We start from the raw sequence: 21,155 nt of genomic DNA on the forward strand, positions 1-21,155 counted from the left end.
ATTTGGGTAAATCAGAAGGGAGCCACCACCTCTAGATTCCCAGGGGCCTCTCAGCCAGACTCTGAAGTAAACTGAAGGAAAAGGCCTTGTTCTCATCTGTCCCATAGTATGGACACCCACACTGCAGCCCATCACTGTAACACAACACACAGTCCACACACAGCCCTGTACATTTCCCATGGCAAACTGGACACAAGCTTTACTTACAGGTTTTGAGGTAGCACAGGGAGCTGCTGTCATGATGGGAGGCTTGGCTGCACTTTGTGATGGAGGCAGAGAAAATCTCTGCCCCGTGTCCGGAGGTGAGGAACAGTGAATTCTAGTTTCTGGTCTCTCAGGCTCATGCTTATAGGATTCCAGAGGAAACGTGGGCTGCTTGGTCACTTGTGTTGGGGTAGATGGAGAAGAGGAGAGGCCAGAGGCTGTGAACAACAAAAATGACCAGAGATCACTTCAGGTGAAAAGCAGATGGAGATCTCAGCTTTACAGAAATCCTGTATTTTTTCATCACGTTTCCCCAAACTAAAAGTAGGGATCTCACCTCTTTGTTTATGAAAGGGAATCTGTGCCTTGCCATTAAAACTCTTTTAAGCTGCTTGAACTGTCTGATCCACTACAGGGAGGCACAGTGGCAGGATGGGAGTGCTGGAGGTTTGTCTTGTATTAACCTCCTGTCTGATTGCTTACTTCTAAAATGACACTCAGCACGGGTATTGCTTTGTTGTTGTCATTTTAATACTCCTGTGAGTCTCAGGATTATCTCATGGCACATGGCTCAAAACCTTTAATGGTTGCTTTTTCTTCTCTTTCATTATTTTAACAGTATCTCAGCCAACAGTAAAAATACAATTAGGAGTAGAGACAAAAAAGAAACAGAGCATATTTCTCCTGAGCCTCAGTTTGCTTTCTGTAAAGCTCTTGTACAGCCTTTGTACAAACTAAAATTGTTTTCAGCTGCCTTTGAGGAGAAAGATTGATCATATCTTTTGCCAAAAATCAGTGTCAGCAGCAGATAATTGCTCTTGTGAGCACCCTGTTTTTATTTGACACGTGTATGTACCCCAGCTGTATTTTTTGTTACGTTCCTAGTTCAGCTCTGAATTGTGAACAAACAGATTTAAACTGTGTTTATTCCCCATTTAAGAACCAGCAGACATCCACCACCACTCAGAAAATTCGGGTTCCAACATCTATGTTTCTGGTTACATGTACAGCAGCAAACCAAGGGTGGTTCTCTGGTGCCAGCATAAATCAGGACAGACTTAGATGCATAAAAACCATGAGGCTGAATTGGGATGTGTATTTTTAAGTGGGCTGAAAGACCTCTGAATTTGGCTCATTTCTTGTGCTTCCATAGATTTGTGTAGATGATCAGGTAGTCCAAAGGGGACTCAAGCCCATCAGAAGAGAGCAGATTAATGAGCATAAAAGCCCAGGCCACTCAAAGGAGTGTTTGGGAACACGATGTTGCATTTTCATGGTAAATCTGGCTCCTTGGTGTGAGCTTCAGGGCTCCACCAGAGATTATTGCACCAGAGGTTTTTTCCTAAGTTCCTAGACTTGGAACACTGGACATCCAACAACTCAGGGAGGGATCTATTACTTGAAGAAATTGTTACTCCTGACCTATCTGGGGAAGAGTTGGCATATTCTGTGTTTAAAGGAATTAACATGTAATACGGGTAACTGTTCTTTACCTATTATAATTCTTTGAAAACAACTTTTCTTGATGGCTTTTACATAATAAGAGACTTAACTCTATAATAATAGAGTCACTCAACATGAAACCTGCAAAATAATTAGGCTCTAATATATTTTACTAATGGTGGGTTTAGTGGTACACAGTACTGTATTTATTTCTTTCAAAGAAAATCTTAATTCTCACTGATAAATTTTAGCTTTGCTGGAATCAAAAAGGACCCCCTACTCAGTCCCTATCTTTGATCCTTTTCCAAACTTGCAGCTGGACTTCCATTTAATTTGATTTTTAAGGGGCCCTGCAGCTCTGCCAGTCAAGCAGCAATACCTCAGGCCCAGAGGAGACTGGGGTTGGAGGCAGGTACAGATGTTGGCAGATGTGACATGCCACGGAGTGAGACAGGAGTAACCACCCTGGCATTCCGAATGTCCTCAACCCCTGCTCATTTCAGGGGACTGGAGAGTGTGTTCCACCTCCTTAAGGATTGAAAGGACACCTAACTGGCCTGTTCAGATTTTGCTCACAGACAAATTTAAATAAGCAGCTCTGGGGAAGATGCTCCTCTGTATTTTTATTGAACAAATGTTCCCTGAGTGCTCAGAGTGGGAGTTGAGATAGCTGTAATCGATGCAAATGGAAAACCACTAAAAGGGAGAAAAACACCATTAGATCTTAAAGTCTTGCTGCTGGGATGTGTTTATTGTGTGCTAATGTATTCAGCAAGTCCACAAGAACAATTTCCAGTTCCGAGAGGCTCTGCCAGAAGAGCTTTTACCAGACATACAGAAACCACACACTCAGCAGCCCAGCAAGGCCTGCCAAGAGCAGAGGACATCTGTAGGACACAGGGACACGTGGATCAAAGGGGACCACGGAAGTAACACCTCTTACATCCTGTGAAAACTACTGTCACCTCATCGCCTGTAACAGCCCAGGCAGGACAGACAGCATGGTTTCCATCTTATAAAAACCTTCACTGGTGGTGAATCTCCTTTTGGATGCCAGCCTTGGATACTTGGCATGAGTTTTTATGGATGAGGAGCATCTGTGACTCCAGCACACTGAGCCTTAGAACTGTTTGTTTCAACCAGGCACTTCAAACATAAAGTACTCACTGTGAGGCACACCCTAATACATCTGAGATTCAATTTGTCTGTGACTCAGTTTCTGCACAGAGTTGGAGGAAAAAATATAATTATTTTGCAGGGCACTTGATAAAATTATTGTAATTAAGCTTTTCAATCTTTTATAAGCCTACCTCATAGCATTATTAGGGTATCTATGTTATTTACATTTGTACAATACTGAGATTGAATCATAATCACATAGGAAATGCTATTTTTTTAATGAATATTACAACAAAATACTTTTGGCTGCTGTGATACAGCCTAACACCCTAAACCCTATGAAGTCCTTTATAAAAGCCTTCCACATCAAAGAATAAAAATCTGTAATATATCTCGAGAGCAAAATCAGTTCAGGAGTAACAGGACTTCATATTGACTTTAGTCCTATTGGACTGACAACTAAACAGCAGCATGGGTGTAAATATATTGTTATCTGTACATGCAGGAGGTGCTCTGCTCTACTACAGCAGAAGGAATCCACTGAAGAGACAAGATACAACTCTATCCCATGGCTAAAACCAGTTTATTTGGGAGAATGTACTTAAAACAATTAAGCAGGGAAAACAAGACACAACAATTCGGGATTCTTCTGTAATGAAGCTGAAACAATTTGGTATGTATGTAGGATTTGGGGGAAGAAAGAAACTTTGACAGTGGCTACAAACCCTACTAGTTCTGGAAACAATATGAACAAAATGTAGTGTTTTCATGTTATGAAATGAAATAGCTGTCCCTTTTTTATAGCAGAAAAGAATTTTAGAAAAAAATTAAAAAGAGAGGAAAGGGTCTAGCAGACTGGTTGCCGTGTCTCTGGCTAACAAAAGGTCTTGTCCCTTGGGATTGGAACTGGATGATCTTTAAGGTCTCTTCCAACCCAAAGCATTTGATGATTCAGTGATTCTGTATGTCCTATTGATTAACCCTAACCAGTTCTGAAACAACCTGAGAGTTTTGCTGTGTTCTGATTCATTCTCACATTACCTTTCTCGGGACAAAACAAAAGCAAATAAAGAGGATAACTTTGTGGTCTCCAAATTGATGAATCGTAAGTACTAACATTTGCATGACTGATTATGCATATGAATAAGAATATTCATGAGATTCATAGGAATATGTGGTTCAAAACAACTGTCATATTACAACTTCAGATGGAATGTGTATGTGAGATCCTAACAGAGCTAGATTGCAGACTTTGAGCAGAAAGGGGCTGTCTCCAGCTACCTTCCCCCTGTGACAAGGACAGCACACAGGGATGGCCCAGCACTCAGTTCTGTGCCCCTATTTGAGCAACCTCAGCTGGGATCAAGCCACACATCATGGCTTGGATGCAAAAGCCCCAAGGAAGTGCTGCTGGAATGGCAGTGCCCACACCTTTGGCTCAAGTCACACCCAGTGCTGGCTGGTATCGAGCTGGGCACACACAAAATAATGTTGCTCCTTTCACTTGTTTCTCTAGGTATTTACAACAATTTCTCTTAAATAAAGCCCTTATTTTGCACAGCAGTTACTTTTTCCCCCACGTACTTGGGCATTCTGATCCAAAGCAGCCCTCCACTGCTACATAACAGGAAGGGATGAAGTGCTGCCTTGTCATCCGTGTACTCCCAAGGGAAGAAGGGTGGATGCCCTCCTACATTTCCTACATTCCCAGGGTGACACCCACAATGAGTTCTGTCACCTACATTTCATGCCTGACCTGGCAGGATGCATCTGGTGGTTTCTGGGAGGCAGGATGCTCACAGCCCAGTGATTCCTGCCAAAGCCCCCCTTTTCCAGAAAGAAAAACAGCTGCTGCCCCCATGAACCCTTGGAGCCACCTGCCCCCAGAGGATGCTGGAAGGGATTTCAGGGATGTGCTAATATTCATTACAGAGGTCTGGCTTCAGGGAGACAGTATTAGAGTCACACTCCCCATTGAGGGCCCTAAGGTTGGAGCCAACAGCCTGCCCTCAAACTTTTACATTTGTGTACTTAAGTTGCTGAAACTGGAGAGAGTTACTGGCCATGAAAATGAAATCACTATTTGCACTTTCCATATGAGTCACACTTCAGTATTCTCTCATCCTGTACCTGATCCTCTACCCGATCAAACAAATAAAGCTGTGGCTAAAACAGTTTTCCAAGTTTATATATAGGGAAATATGCATTTACCATTTAGAGTGAAACTTCTTAGCAAAAAATAAAAAAAAAAACTCCAAAAAACTCCAAAACAAAACCAAACCAAAAAAACCACCACCAACAACAAAACCCCAAAGGAATTTCCATTTGCAGTGTCCCCCTGTGACACTTTTTGTCTTGACTCTTTCCCAGGACAACACTGTCCTTTCATTTGCATTCTCAGCTGGCAGTGCAACAGAGAAGGAGGCAGGCTGTGGCTGCTGAATTTTAAGTACCCTGCAGCACAAGTGAATCTGACTTGAGCTGCTGGTTCATTAAGCTGATTCACTCTTCAGACACAATACTGTGTTAATTCTGACACATAAGCAAATCAATGCAAATTATGTGAAATGAGGTTTAATGCCACTTAGTGGCAGTAAAATTCTGAACCCATCAGCAGGTAAATGGCTACTGCCTGTTTCCATCCAAACAGTACTGATGACATTGGCACTAAACGTTGTACAACACCCGTTAGTTTCAAAAATAATAAATGAAGTCTGAAGAGCAAATCTGAAGAGTTATTGTACCAAAAATTAGCATGGATACTGCCCAGGAAATTTCCTGTTTTATCTAACATTGTCATATACACACCAGTTCAGGTGCCTCCCATATAAGAATTACAGGTCCTATTCTTGAACCCTATAGCCTTTATCTGTGGTTGACACTGCATCACCCATATAATGGCCAGGCCTTTCAGCCCTTCCAAGCTCCCTGGTTCCAGCTGAGCAGCATCTATCCCAGCTGCATTAGCAAAGGCATTTGCTTTCCATGTAGTGGGTACACCACTCAATGGGAAGTTCACTTGTTTCCAAAAACACATTTCTAATGCTTTCATGAACCAGAGGAAGAGAAAAATACACCTCTTAAATAATTAAAATATCATATGCTGTCTGAAAATTTCACAGAAAAATGTATAATTTTGTAGCTTAAAAAAAGAATCTTAACAATCTAATTTATTTATAGTAGTTTGAACATAGTAAGGAAACCACTTCTTAAGTGGTCTCAGCTGTAGAAATACCTGACTAACCCTGAAAACTCCAGCTTTTGTTTCAGATGCTATGACATTTTGTAAAACTAAAGACAAAACCCCACTGGTATCCAGAATTCAGCCTGCTCTATTCCACTTGTGGTCTATTTATGTGCCAAAACCACACTCGTATCTGTGGAATCTGTAAGGTAACACCTTTTCCTCATAAAACTGAGAAAATCAGGAGCTGAAGAGTTTAACTAGCAAAGTTTTGAAAATTTTTCTTCTTCCTGAAGATCTAAAGGCCCCTTTATGAGGAAAGGCTGATCAGGAGAAACTCTTGGCTGTATCCTTTAAAAATATGATGGTGTATGCTTAAAGGAGTTTACTGAAGATCTCTCCTGCAACGATGATTAGACAGAGGATCTTCCACCTTGCCCAGAACCACACCTTGGTTATCTTACACTTGTTAAATGTACTTGTCAAATTTGGAGAGACTTGACACATTATGTTAGCTCATAAAGCAATAAACACATGAGATCCAAGATCAGAAATCCTGGTGGAGAGCATCCCTCCCAATGGGCTTTTTCTAGTTCTCATTGGCAGCAAGGTTCCAGTCTGGCTTCTAACTAATAATTTTCTGCCAATGCTTCTCCTTTGTCTTGCAAATACTGGAGAAAAGACCACGGCCAGATAATTCAGAGGAAAGAAAGGGGGAATCACTCACAAGCTTGATGGGAAAGAATGGTTTTTTTTTGAGACGGCCAAATGCACATTCCATTGCTGTTGGACAGCCTGACAGGTGATGAATGAAGAGGTCCTAGTAATGGTTGAGGTAGTCACTGAATAAGTGCCTGGGCTGGCACAAATAATTAACTCGGCATGGTAATTATACTGAGAGACTCAGCACCAAGACAGAGTCAGACACCAGATGGCTGCGGCCAAGACAGAGTCAGAAACACAGACAACGGGTACCTTGCCAGCACAAGTGCCAGTGAGAGGAGAAAAGGACTAAGAGAGATCCTCAGCAGCTAACAGCCTGATGGCAGAACATCCCGTAGAACCAGGATGTGGAAACCTCCCCCGGGGATCCCCCTGATGGGGAGACCCCTAAAAAGTTCTGTGCTAGGAATGGGAGATGGATGGGACTTCTGGTTTTTTGGGCCTTCAGGTTGTTGTTTATTTTTCTCTTATCAGAAGTTCAGCAGGCTGTCTACATCTCAGATTTAGCATACAAAGAGAAGGCACCAAAAATTGCAAGACACACAGATTCAAGGTCTTTTAAAGCTATTTTCTTCAATTAACACTTAGAACGTATTTTATTTCTACTTTTCTACCAATAACTAATTATTACTCTCCATGCAACATCTGCATTGCAGTTCTTTCTAACCAATCACTCTGTGCTTCCAACACTGCAGAAAATGGAGTAGATGAAGAACAAGAAGGAGATCAGACAACACCCAAAATCCTGCATCTTGTCTCCTATCTACCTCCATACTAAAACCCCAAAACTCTAAATTTTTCACCCTGTGATAAACTATACCACTATCTATTTCACACACTTGCAGATTCCAATTCATCCCAAAGCCTTGGAATCTTTCTCCATGGACAAAGGTTAAAAGCAGTGCTCCCCTGGGGTCAGGATTTCTCAGGACAGGCAGAGAAATATTCCCTGTGCCCTGCATTCCAACCCCAGGAGAAGGAAGTTTGGGCAGGAATCTCCACGAGAAACACACACATGAGCAAAGAATGCTTCAGCCTCCTGTTCATCCATGACCCACAGAGTCAAGAAGTTTGCAGGTATCAGCTTTTCACGTTGGCCAGGCAACTCCCCTCTCCTGCCACCGAGAGCAGAGCAGGAGGAGTCGAGGAGGGCCCTGTCCCGCAGGGCTCCTGCTGCACACAGAGCCGGGACTGGCGGTAATGGGATGTGACATCCCGCAGCCGCTGCCTGGGGACGACCGCTGGGCTGGAACAAAAGCTAACCCGTGCAGCGCTGCGATACCCATCTAAAAAGTCACTAAAATGAAAATCAATCGCTCCGCTTCATTCAAACACATGGCATCTGTGCAAACCCCGCGCTTCTGATCCAAACCAGATGAGTGATGAGCGAAAGCCAACCCAGGCGAGCGAGCCACGTGCCGCAGCTGGCCCTTATGGATGCGCTGGGAGCTGCTGAAAGCCAGGGCCCCGCTGCCTTCCCAGCCCCGGCCCGGGCACAGCCCCCAGCACATGGCAGGGCTTCACATGGCCCTGGTAGCGCTGCTGGTTACAGCCAGCTGCTGGGAGGAACAATGCCTACAGCGGGACGCCTTTATTTACTTAATACACCACCTGGCACTTAAACTTTCACTGAGTACTTTGTGTTCAGAGTCCTTAATGAAATAACTTTTGTTTTCTATTTTAGCAAAGAGGCTGGCTGCTCAGGCGGGCATTTTACAGCGCTTTCCACATTAACCTCTATTGTCCTATCCAGGCTTTCTTCTGTTTCGAGCCAAGCTGAGCTAAATGCTCCCCTGCCATTACAGAAAGATGCAAGTTGCCCGTCTTTGGAGACACTTTGGTGGCCAGCACTGTCTGACCCTCCATCACCCTGCCCTCTCCTCTGTCAGGGGCTGCTGGAACTGCTTTCTGCCTCTCTCCCTGGCTTTGCACAGCAAAGCTCCCAAAGCACAACCACCATCACCACTGCTCCTGTTCTGCTTCTTCTTTGCTGCATGCAAAGTTCTTCACGGACAGACGGGGAAACAGAGCCCCGGCCCTGAAGGGTTTGAATTTTGACAGGCAAAGGAAAAGAGGAGGAAAATTAGGGGGGAAAGGTGGGAGGAGAAATGCTGCATGCACAGTACATAAAGACAAGTTTGGAAGCAATTACTTACTTGCTCTGATGCTTAATTTCACATTTAGGGATTTCACATTTAACCACTGCAATAAACGTCAGCTTTTTGAAAGCAGCTGCTTGAGGGGTTGAGGGTAGGCTGTTGCTTCACCTATGATTTATGATATGTTCTTCCCGTGTAATTTTTAAAAAAATGAGGTAATTGAGGCAAAGATTTGCTTGCAATAAAACAATACCTTAACCACGTACCTTACTTCTGTAACACACTAAAGCAGAGGAACACCCCGTGGAATCGCAAAAAAGCTCCAAACATTTTACAAATATGTCATTAGAGGTGCAAGCTGACGAAAAGAACAGTCTAAATCAGAGTCTGCAGAACCCCACTGAAATCCCTGTGGGTGATTTCATCTGCACAGTACATCCACTCGCTGTGTAACAGCGAGACACAGAATATTAATGCACATAAAGACCAGTGGGGCATCTATTTACAGGGCAGGCATGACAGCTTCAGGGCTGGAGCCAGGGGAATGTGCACTGTACTGTGCATGCAGCTAAAGGCTGTGATCACACTGTGATGCTTCCCAAGGCTGGGAATAGCAGGATATAAGGCTATCAGGGCAGAGACTTCAGGACTCAGGCCCTGGGACCTGTTCACGATTTAATTCATTGGTTTATGTTAGCCTCAGGTTCCTACTCTTGCAATGAATAGGATAGCTCCAGAGGTGCCAGTAATAGCACCAGAGGTACAGCTGGAATGCCAGTCTCGCAGCACAGTTTAATTTTATTTCCTGCAATGTTTACAAGGGCACTGAGCTGCGAGTAATTAAATATTTGCAAAGTACTCCAAATCCTCAGGAAAGCTGTAGCTAAAGAAAGAAGTCATAATTTGACATTTCTTTGCTTCTGATACTAATTTTTTAAAACCTTCTTTTCTGAAAAGGAAAGAAAAATCCCTCCTTCTAGCTCTTTTCAAAATTCAGCAAGAGTCCAAGCACTGCTTCAGCCGGTGGCATTTGCCTCTTCCCACTGTGTCTGAGTCAGACTTGTGCCTCATCATAATTCCTCTCTTGCTAACCTGGGAATTAATCTTTTTGTGCACATATGGCACGGCAGAGACAACTCAGTGCTCTCTAGCACACCTACCAAAGCCTTCTGAAGAAATAACTAATGACTTCATGGCTCTTGTTTGATTGAAAATAAATTGCTGTGGGACTGCTCCTGCTCCTTATGCCACTTGGTAGTATAATTTCCATTGCCTTAGTTGGTACTGGATGGTGCTTTCAGCAGAACATTAGTGCAGCAAATGGCTGCTTTCTCTAGACACCAGCTGGCACAGAACTTCCCCTCCCCTTCTCTTGAAATGATCCATGCAGCACCAGCTTTCTTCTGCCTTTCACAATTAGATCTCAAGGTGATGTGGATGACAAAGAACCTCAGGCCTCCATCCTTCTGGTTAGTTCCAAACCAGACTGGTTTCCAGTGCAGTACAAACACTCCTCTTGGCACAGGCAGGCAGCAGTGGGAAAGGGGCCAGGAGCGAAGCAGAATCACTTTGTACAGTGGCATTGCTGGTTTTTACCCCTGGTAGTGTACAGGAAACCATAGCCCAAGTTCTCCTGTGGGACAGAGTTGTCCATCTAGGATCTGGCTGAGGGCACAAGGGAGGGAAAAGGAGAGAAGACAGCTGCAAACCCACAACTATATCAAAGCCCTGAACTGGGATGTACTTAGCAGCCACTGGCAAGTCCTTGCTGCCCATACATGAGGAATCAGTTACCATCTTATTTTCTTTTCTCAGCACAGAAACTGGGTAAGATTAAAATCCAATTAAGCCCTGTCCTCTTGCTGTGACTCTCCACACTCTTACCAATAAAGTACTGTTATGATACCCAGCCATGAAATGAGGCTGAGGAGCAGCAATATCACATCTCTAAGTTTAAACTTCAGCATGGAGCCAGGAAGTATTCCAAGAAGCTGTCCAAGGGTTACCAGAAGATATATCTACAGAATTTTAGATGCTGGTGTTGCCACAGCTGTGAAGTCAAACAGGCTTATCAAGTGTGCTGCCTGTCCAAGAGAGCCATGAACACTTGGGCCTATCCTACTTAAGGAGTTCAGCCAGAAATTAATCCCTAATTTGTTAACATAAGCCTAAAGGGAATTTCAAGCTCATACCTGGATAAATATCAGTTACATGGATGAACAATAACTCAACTTGGGATGTTCAATGATCCTATCAAGTTAAACTCCATCATCTTATTCTTCTTACCTGCCCATGAATAAAATTCAAACTCATGTGAGGGGACAACATTTCAGTGCTGTCCATTGCATTGGATCAACCAACACCTGGTGTGATTTTGTATCTCCATTGCCAAGTGCTTCTATTGTCCACAACATTTCTGATATTTCTGCACCAGCTACCGGGCACAGGGTTGGCCTGTGCCTTCCCAGCCATGTAGGCATTCTTCACTCCTGATCTGCCTCCTTCTTCTTCAGACCAACCATCTCCTCTCCCCTCCATGTTTCCTGCTAAAATGTCACATCTGACTCTCCATTTCAGGACCAGTACAGACTGATGTTATGAGAATAAATGAGAGGAATTCCTCACACATTTTTTTTTTTCTTGCAATTTCATCTTCAACATGCAGGCTGATTTAGACCTATCTCCTCCACTTGCCAAGTCAACAGAGTGCCTGCAAGACCAGCCCCCAAAAGCATGCACAGGATGGCTTTCTTTGGCTCTCCAACAGGAGCTGATTCCTCCTCTCAACACCCAGCCCTGTGGTACTGCAAACCTCTGGCAGGAAAGAGCCTGAGAGCCCTTTGGCAGAGCAAGTTTTTCCAAGGGCTAGTCCGGCAGTTTGCATCTCCAGGAAATCCTTCCCCTCCCCTGTCATCCAACCCCACAGCCCATCCCAGGTCACTATTACAGCATGCCTCCAGCACATGATAAAGTCACTTTCCTGGCTTCTTCTACTCCCCAGAGCTGTCATCCTGCTATGAAGCAAATGAAAACATAGGAGCCAAAAGGACTTGGCATGTTGAGAATGAATAGCTCAACAGCAGGCTTGTTGGAGCACAGGAGACCTCCATGCCAGAGATTCCCCTGGCTCAGTGGGAAATGTGATGTATTTCAGCAGATCTACCCCTGCCCTTGCATTCTGCTCCTCTCCATCCCTCCAGTTCTCATCTTTTGCAAGTGTCTCCAGAGCCTTTGACCCCATTCCTGCACATCAGCATCAGCTGTGGACAGGCAGTTCACACTGACATACCAACCCAGCCTCATTTCCCACTCAAGTTAATACTCCAAAGTGGGGTAGGGATTTTATAGCATCACTTCAGTCCTTGGACTCAGGATGGCTGAGCCATGCCTGCTCACAGACAGCCAGGTGCAAAGTGGCACACTGGAAGCTGCAGAAGTTCTGCAAAGCCAGCAGCCATAAAAATCACAAAGGTGAACAGGCTGTTTGGTGTTTCCTTTGCATCAGGGTAAAACTTGGCACATCTCCAAGCAGGTACATTTACAGAAGCTCTTCCTTGAGGTTTGCTGCCTAACAACACAGTATCCAAAACCTTGGGCAGGAGAGATGCAGACAAAATCTACAATATGAATGTTAATATACTAAAAGGGGAGCAATTGTAGGAGCAGTTCTGACCTGCCAGAGAAAAGAAGCATGGACAGGCAGCTCTTAAATATCTGCTCCCAGTGTTTCCCACCCGAGATGGATGAGTAAGAAAGCCACACTGATGAGTCACAAAGCTCTGCATTAGAGGGCAGCCTGTGGGCAGAGGTCTGACTGCCTGCCCTGTTGTCTTCTGTAACTCTGCAGTGGTCAAGGAAAGGAAATGCACAGAAGACTTGTAAGCTCTTCTAGTTAAGGCTTTAATCCTGTGCACACAGGAGAGGGGCTTCAGAGCAGGCTGTGAGAAAGGGATCTGAGGGCAGGACCAGATCTCCTGGGGAAGGGATGACTCCACCAGCCAGGACCAGATGGACAATTGGTGAGGCTGCTGCGACAGCCCTGGCAGAGCCACTCAAATGCTGCCCTTCAGCTTGGAGCAGATGATTCCTACAAGCTCCACCCTGCCCACTGAGACAGCTGGAAACAGGCAGGGGTCAGGGCTTCAAAACTGGAAGAAAGTACATTCAACCTGAACCCTTCTGAAGAGCAGAAGGTCTCTTCACAGGACACGTGTGATCCCAGCAAGGCCAGCGGATGCTTCCCTGCCAACCTGCCCCAGCCCTGTGCAGGCCTGAGCAGGGGGCTGGTTATGCAAGTACTGACTCAGATGTCAGGGAGCAGAGCCAACACTGCAAAGGCCACGGGGAACAACTGTCAGATGAGAAAAGATTTCAGTCACTGCTGACTGAAGCTGGATTTAACCTAGCAGGGAAAGGCTTTTTAGCTTTTTATCTCATCACCAACCTGCTGCACCCGTCATGTCCCTCCCAAGCTGCACTGTTTTGACCTCATTCCTGAAAATAAATTATGAGTTGTTTTCCCTTTGTAAAAAGTAACTATTGCACTGGAAAACTGGTTGTTTTCAGTTGTTAAAGCATGGAAGTGCTGCAACCTGTTCCTCGAAGCACTGGCAGCTCTGGGACAAGTGCATTGCATCTCAGTGTCTGCATATCCCTGAGATACCCAGGGCTCAGGAAGCCATTTGGATTGAATCTGCCTCCACAAACACTGTGACAAATTCTCAGGCACTTCTGCAAGCAGTAAACATCTATATATTACCCCAGTTTATAGAATACTGGTGAAAATGTATGTCATGTTGGGAGTTTGCTGCTGCTGCTGCTCAACACAAACGGATCCGTCAGGTGGTAAAAGACCAGCTGGCTTTAAAGAGCCACCCAGACAAGGGTTGGTGGCTGACAGCACATGAGCTGAGCCAGGTCCTGCAAAAATTAGTAAGAAAAAGGGACAGGTTTCTAGTCCTTCCAGTCCAGACTCAGAGGACATAAGATTAGGAGACTGCACTTGCCAAGAAAACCACATCCTTTGATTTCCCGAGCCTGTTTTTTCTGAGGTATGTTCTCAATACCTCCAGAAAAATAGGTGATACTGCAGAGACAGCATGAGATCCTTAACTCCTATCAACCATGAGCTTCCAGATTGACTGCAAAGCATATCAGGATTTTTTGCAATGTTCTCCTTGCAAGAGAGGACAGGATGGTACAGAATAATGGTCATGGCTCTCCATAAGTTTCCCTAAGATTTATCCTTATGGGCTCTTGGAAGAACAAAGGGCTTCAGCAGTTCATTTGCACCACTTGTTCCATTACAGTGTAAAGCTGTGGCAAAAAAAAGCCTTTTTTTCCTCTTAAAAGAAGATAAATCCCAACAATTGCATTGATTAAACAGATGAAGTCTGCTGAAGTTTCACCACTGTAACAGCAATTCAGTCACTGTTCTGGAGAAGGCAGCTGATAGTGATACTTTTTCTTAATACAGGATTGAGTATGAAGCATCCCTGAAGTTCTGTAGAACCTGAACAGAATCCAGCTTGGAACAGCTCAGCTGTGTCAGTGGTTGGTACAAGCTGAACACCAGCCCAGGCCAGCTGAGATCTCTGGACTATCACGTGGCTGGCCACTGGCCTTGCAGAGCTTCTGTCCAAGGTATTCACACTATGTGGAGCCAAGTGTGGGATTTGTGATAGCATTTGACTCAGCCCTGTCCACCTCAGTGATGCCAAAAGAGCACTGAGCCCTATTCCAAACACAGATTGTGTCGAGTTCTGCCACCCGTCAAAGTCCTGGAGCTTGTATGAAAGTAACTTCCCAGCACAAACCCAAAACTTTACAACCAGCAAACAGTTTTTGGAGAAGGCACTGACTTCCATTCAAGTGCTGCAGCAGCAGGAGTGGCTGTGGGTTTAAACCAAGACAAAATGGGAGCTGGGTGTGCTGGTACCACTGGTACTAAGCAGGCAGAGCAGGAAGCTTGAGATCTCAGGGGCTGGGGGAAGAGTTTCCCCAAAACTGCAATTATTTGTGTTACTCTGAGCTCTGAGTGTGTTGCTTCATCTCAGTAAACAAAGGCACAGTGAAAAGAAAGGCTCTGGTGGTGAATCAAAACCATTTAGTGTGAAGGAAAATAATCAGAGCTGGGCAGGGGGCACAGCTGGCCACGGGAGGAGGCGAGAGCTGCAGAAACAAACGGGTATCAACCAGAGCCTGCCCTGCACTAAAATGGCCAAGGTAAACAAAGTCCAATCTGTGGGAGTCCCTCAGTAACATGCAAAAGGAAAAAGGATCCCCAAAGGACATAATTATGTAACTCTGTCATTGCTGAGACACAACAGCACCAAATCAGTGACCTTGTTCCCCAAGCCCTATGTCCCACCAGTGGTAACAAGGCTCCCAGCCACTGCACACCTTCATACTATGGCAGAGTGCAAGAAACAGGTAGAAATAAATCCATGCAGGAAGAACAGAACACATTGGAAACTGTATTTTGTTTCATTCCTTTGGTTGCTACCTGAAATCAATCAAAATCCAAAAGAAAATATCCCAAACCCTGCACTAAAAAATACATGCATCCCATATTGCTACTTTCCCATTTTTCTCTTGTTGGTGTCCAGAGCTGGAGTTTTAATGACATTTTGCCCTGGCTCTGTTTTCAACACCTCTGATGATAAGTATGTGCCAGCAGCTGCTGAAGCAGCAGTTGCTGCAGATCCAGTGTCAGAGTGTGACAGACATGTGGAGGGCTGCTGTAGATGGGAGGACACGCAGCCGGGGACCTGTGATTCCCAGCCACGTGCCACAATGTGATCAAGGAAAACTGGCTCAGTCCTTTCCCTTGACTGCCTTCCTGTCCTCCTCCTCTTCCCTATGCTGGTTTCCTCTCTCACACTTGGAGCCCTTTGGTTTGGCTGACACAGGAGATTTATCTCAATTAAATCAAGAAAGGAGAAATGTGTGCTGAACACAGGGAAACTGTCTGCCACCAATATATATGAAGTGAAGGGTGCAGGAAATACCTCAATATTCACAGTCATCCACAGCCACTTCATCCTTCCTTTACTCAGCTCTGGGCTCTCCCAGCAGCCTTTCAGGCAGGTCTAAAACCTTTAGCCAAGGACTAAAGCACCTGGTGAACAAGATTAGATTCAGGACTAAGGCGGAAAATAATAATGCAATTGCATGGGCAGAAGATTTGTGGTTTTGATGACATCACTAGTGGGATGGGACCTTGCTGGGAGCCAGGTGCTGTCCTGGATTGCAGGATTTCATTCCCTCATGGAGGTTACAGGGACGATTCCTGAAAATGCAGATGTTGCTACGTCCTTCTGTATTCCTGTGGGGATTACCAGACTCTGTTAACAAATCTCTTCCTTCCCTCCTGCATCCTGGTGCTCATGGTGCTCCTGCTCCCAGGTTTGCTGAGGAAGAGGAAGCAGGAGCACAATGTGCTCACACCCTCACTTTTCCTGGTGGGAGCACCCACTGGTGAGCTGGCCCTGCCAAAGGAGGGGAAGGTCAGATGTCTCAAAGCACAGAGCCAGATTTCTGCAAATCCCAGGAGAACTGGCATCAAGTTCAAACATGTCCACTCAGCTCTGCAACGCTGTCACAGATCAGCTACACCATCACAAATACTGAGCACTTTGCAGAGAAAAAATAACCAGATAGTCCTCACAATGAGCTCTTCCACAGCAGATTATTAATCACTGTACAGATCCCTTACAGGCTGCAGTTCTCTTCTCTCTGGAGAGTTGTATTTGCCAATACAACTGCCTTAAACATGTGGCAATGCATATTTTGTATCTTAAAAGTGATATTATCTTTGCTTAGAACAACAGGCATTTTTAAAGACCAAAGCCAACATTTGGTGGTAGAGACTTTGCTAGAACATGAAGTCATGATTCAGCAGGGAGAACTTTTTCCTAGGAAAGTTTTCTGGCTGCAGAACTACTTAAAGTATCAGCTTAATGCACTGAGGTTGTTTATACCTGTAGCACAACACATATCAATTGATCAAACTGAAACTTCAAAGGGGTCTCAGGTGCTTGGAAGCAGCAGTATGGTTAATTAATCATGTGAAACAAAACCCAACAAAGGCAAGACATCAGCAGTAGGATACACTGGGCTCTACAGAAATTAGCTTGCATTAGACTTAACCAGAGCAGCATCTCTTACTCCCCTGAGAACAGAGATGCAATTTATCCCTTGAGCTACACACTTCTTTTGGAGCCAGACCCATTGTACCATTTACATCAAATATGTAGAGCGTTATCCACAACGAGATGTAGACCAAAATAACAACCTACACATCTCGGTTCACAAACCCAGTATTTATACACTCCCCAGGGTTAAAAGTTGCTCTTTGAGCAGGGGACAGAAGCACAAACCAGTGCATTCCCTTCCTTCCCAAGAGGCCCCAGCAGATCCCTGTTCCTCGGCAGAGACATGCATTAATTCATGACTTTTCCTGGGCAGCCGGGGCTGGCGGCGTTCCCGCCGCGCCGAGCTGGAATGCGGAGCTGCCCGTTCCTGGCAGGCTGCTGGGGTCAGCCTCTGCCATTGACTCAGCTGCCCCCGCTCGCTCTTGGGCTGCTGATCTGATCCCTCCAACTCCATGGCGATGACTCCTGCTCAAATATTTGGCTTTGTGAGAGGCCAGCTTGCAGATAACGTGCAAAACGGAACGTGCCACAGAAATTCATGGGAAAAGCACATGCTTATCATGATGGTAACACACGGGATGACTCTAGTCTGAAATGTGGCTAATCATGGCTAATCATGAATTTGTTTATTTGGTTTTTCCTGAAGACAAGCTGTCTTGCTTCAGGAATCTTTCAGATCTCATCTGCTCTCCATCTTCTATACATTTCATCCCACTTGGATAATGAAACTGATTCTCATTTGACCTTACTTCATGGAGCACCTGGGCTTCCCAGTTATCCCCACCAGTGCAAGGCTGCAATGCACAGGTCTGTGCTGCAGATAGAAACAAGGGAATTTCATTGAAATGCCATGAAACCTTCATTCTTACATAGCCAGTTCAATAATATATGCTATTTTCCCTTCCCTGTGCTCCAGTCCTACTCCCAGGGGATCTACATGCCTTGTCTCCAACATGGACCTTACCCTTTCTGGCTGAAGATGCCAGGTCCACCCTCACTCCTGTGAACAGGCCTAAAAACCTCCCCAGCCATTCTGCTAAAGTTGAGGGTGGGTTTTTCTGCAATTTCCAAACTGAGTTGCTGACCTTGTCAAACAGTTCTTCAAAAAAATTCCCTCTGGGATTCACAGGGGGTCATTTATACTTTAATAAGTCAATGTAACTAATCTAGGTTTGGATTCTTAGGCTGTTTATCTACTCCATGCATAAGGGAAGACTGTCACTTTTGAGAGCTGTGGCTTCTGCTGGCCATAACACCAGAGAGTGGCCAAGCTGAACGTGCTCCCAAACACCTTGTTTTGCTCAGGGTGTTTCAGATCCCCTGGCACAAATGCTGGATCTCACACTCTGAGTTAGGTACAGCAACACCAACAAACCATTCCCCTCCTGAATGTAAATATAACCCAGCATTTCAATAACTGTGTTGTTAGAAGTAGACTTGATATGGCCACAGCAGAGCTACCAAAACATTGGATTAGTCATAGATGTCTCACAAGCCAATCCAATTTTAACTCATTCATTGATTGGCATCACAGGCAGCTCAGCCACCTTTGCTTGAGCATTGCACAACCCAGACCAAGAGCCAAAATTGTCAAAGAACTGTGCCTAAAGCTGTGCACGTGGAGCCTGTGTAACGCAGCCCCGATTATGAAGCCAGCTCCTGGTTCAGCTGCCTGGTTTTCCATGGACATGTCCAGGATTAAACAATAGTCCTATACAGCCATTTTAATGCATATGGTCCTAGAACACCACATTTGTGTGCACACTGTATATTCAGCATTAAGACTGCTTTCAAATGCCTCAAAAAATCACCAGCTCAACCCTGAAAGTGTCACGGTATTTAAACCTATAAATGTCAGGATTCCTATGTTTTCTTCTTTTGAAACATTAAGTCTTTCCAATATTTTTCTCCACTCTAAGGGGCTATAAATTCCAAGGGGACCAAAAAAAAAAAGCTTTCATTTTTGCTTCATTTTTTTTTAAAGGAAGAAAATTAGAGCTTTTAAAAAGTAATGTAATTCCAGAAGCCAGGGGCATTAGAGACTACAGATTCAATAAGCTGAAATAAATTTAGACTGGTAATTCTGCTTCATAAATTTTGATTTCTTTTCTCATTTATATACACATATGAAAAATTAATACCTCAACCAACTCCTGATTTGTATCTATTTATGAAGCAAGAATCAGACTTCCATTGTACATAATATGATAATAAACCCAGCAATTATTCATGAGTTATGATCACAAAAAATTGTAAATGTTCAACTGAAATAATGGTATAGGATATAAAACCAAGGGAAGTTAAAGAGCACTCCAGCTCCACAATTTTATTTTCCTCTGATTCTGCTCCCCTTTCTGTGAATCCTGGGGACATTTCCTACCTACCACACAGCAATGATTTATGACTTGCTCTATCATGCTATGAATATCTAAGAAGCCTCTTAAATTTTTTACAAAACATAGTGGCAAAATGTAAAATAGACCACTACACCACCTTAGCAACATTGAAATGCGTGCTCCACATCCACAAAACTGATGGAACGAGCCACAGTGAGCTGATTTGTTCAGTTATTGTTATTTAGTGAAGCTGTATTTTGGAAGGGAGGAAATGGTTTGTAATTGATTCCATCTCTCATTTCACTCTCAAGCAAAAGTCTTGATCTAAATCCCAATAAAAATCAATAGAGAGACTTTCAGTGAATATTACCTGGACTCCAAGAGAGTTAACAATTCACTCTATATATGTGCTCATGTACTTCCTGCCTCAGAGTAACTTCTGGAGCAAGCTGTTCATATCTGAGTTGCACAGTCTCTGCCACTTTTATTCCCCAATATTTTAAAATTCAAAAGAACTTAAACTATTCTGGGTTGAGTTTTTTTTTTTTTTTTTTTTTTGCCTCTACTTAAGTATAGCTGGTCTTTGCCATGCATGCATTAGTTTTTATAGAAATGTGTGTTATAACTTCAGTCGTGGCCAGTCGTATTTTGATTCAGCTGTGACATTTGATTTGCTACCAGATTTACAGGTTACCAACTTCCAGCTGCCTGTACCTGTAACTGTACACATGTACACACATAAATAAGCAAATAAAAAAAAAATCATGACTCAGGTTTTTAGAACAAACATTCCATGTACAAATCCAGGCTGAACATCTTTCAGATTTTTTATGTGTAAAACTGTACTAGAGAATTTTGGGGACTTTAATATAAAGCCATGTCTAAGAAAATAGAAGAAAAACAAGCCATTCTTTCTGATGTCCCATAAGGTGTGGTAAAGAAACTGAAATAGAAAGACCTATGACATAAAAAAAATGGATTCCCTCACTAGTGGAAATAGAAGCATTTATAGACCAACAATGTGGAGAATGAGAAGACAATTACAGTCCCACCAGGCAGCATGAAGGGTACTGTGTGTGTCAGTGGAAGGACTATGGAACCCAGATCCATCAGAAATCTCCAAGAGTAATCCCACAGACTGTGGAAATACTTTTGAATTAATGCAATATTTGTCTAATTGATTGCCACTACAAAAAATGGCCCTTCTCTAAATCCTGAGGACCAAATGCACAACAGAACAGGGCGGTAAAGGTGCCTCCCTCATTTCACAGCAGTGCTGAGATGCCTTTCCATGACTCCTTTATATTCGATTTTATGCTCTTACACAACTCCCAAACTTGTCCCAATGCCATTTAATTAATTGAAATCACTCCTGCAGCCTGAGACTGAACACTGAATGTTGTAATCCCTCTTGTTTCAATCAAGATTCTTTCAAATGTGGGCAAACATGCTGCCTGGTAGGTGTGCCTCTCTAAACATGTCAAAGAACAATCCGCCTGCATGTCCGATTGCCAAGCCACGTGGCTTGGCAGCCTTGCTGCAGTGGGATGAATGTTATACCACTCCATACAGAGACACCTGGGCTTGGGGCATGCCTGGGTGACACACCCCGAGGTTAAACCTCCTGGTTTTACATTCTTTGCTCTGTGCTGAGAATTTAGCACATTCTTTCTTGCCATAGCCAAACCGGCTGGACACAGAGGTGGAAGGTCTCCATAAAACCAGACAAATGCAGTTTGGGAAGGGCAGGACACAGAGAGGCTCTGCCAGAGACATCTCTGGCCTTTGCTGCAGCAAGGATGGGGCAGAGATGGGCCAAACCAGCCAAAGCATAGCTGAGGACAGAGGGACAAGTTCAAGCCTTCCCCAGCAAGGTCTTTGTGTTCATATT

The 21,155-nt window shown here is 44.2% G+C and overlaps 1 protein-coding gene across 7 annotated transcripts in view; it reads right to left on the minus strand.

Annotated features, from left to right (window-relative positions):
* PRKAG2 (protein kinase AMP-activated non-catalytic subunit gamma 2) overlaps positions 1 to 21,155 on the minus strand; it is a 236,211-nt gene that overhangs the window by 67,043 nt on the left and 148,013 nt on the right. For all 7 annotated transcript variants that reach the window (XM_053991497.1, XM_053991342.1, XM_053991662.1 and 4 more), the window contains one exon: positions 208 to 422. In XM_053991497.1, coding sequence (XP_053847472.1) covers positions 208 to 422 — 215 coding nt within the window. The remainder of the gene's footprint in view (positions 1 to 207; positions 423 to 21,155) is intronic.

Source organism: Vidua macroura, chromosome 1 (genome assembly GCF_024509145.1).
Source record: "Vidua macroura isolate BioBank_ID:100142 chromosome 1, ASM2450914v1, whole genome shotgun sequence".
In the NCBI taxonomy this organism is placed as follows: Eukaryota; Metazoa; Chordata; class Aves; order Passeriformes; family Viduidae; genus Vidua; species Vidua macroura.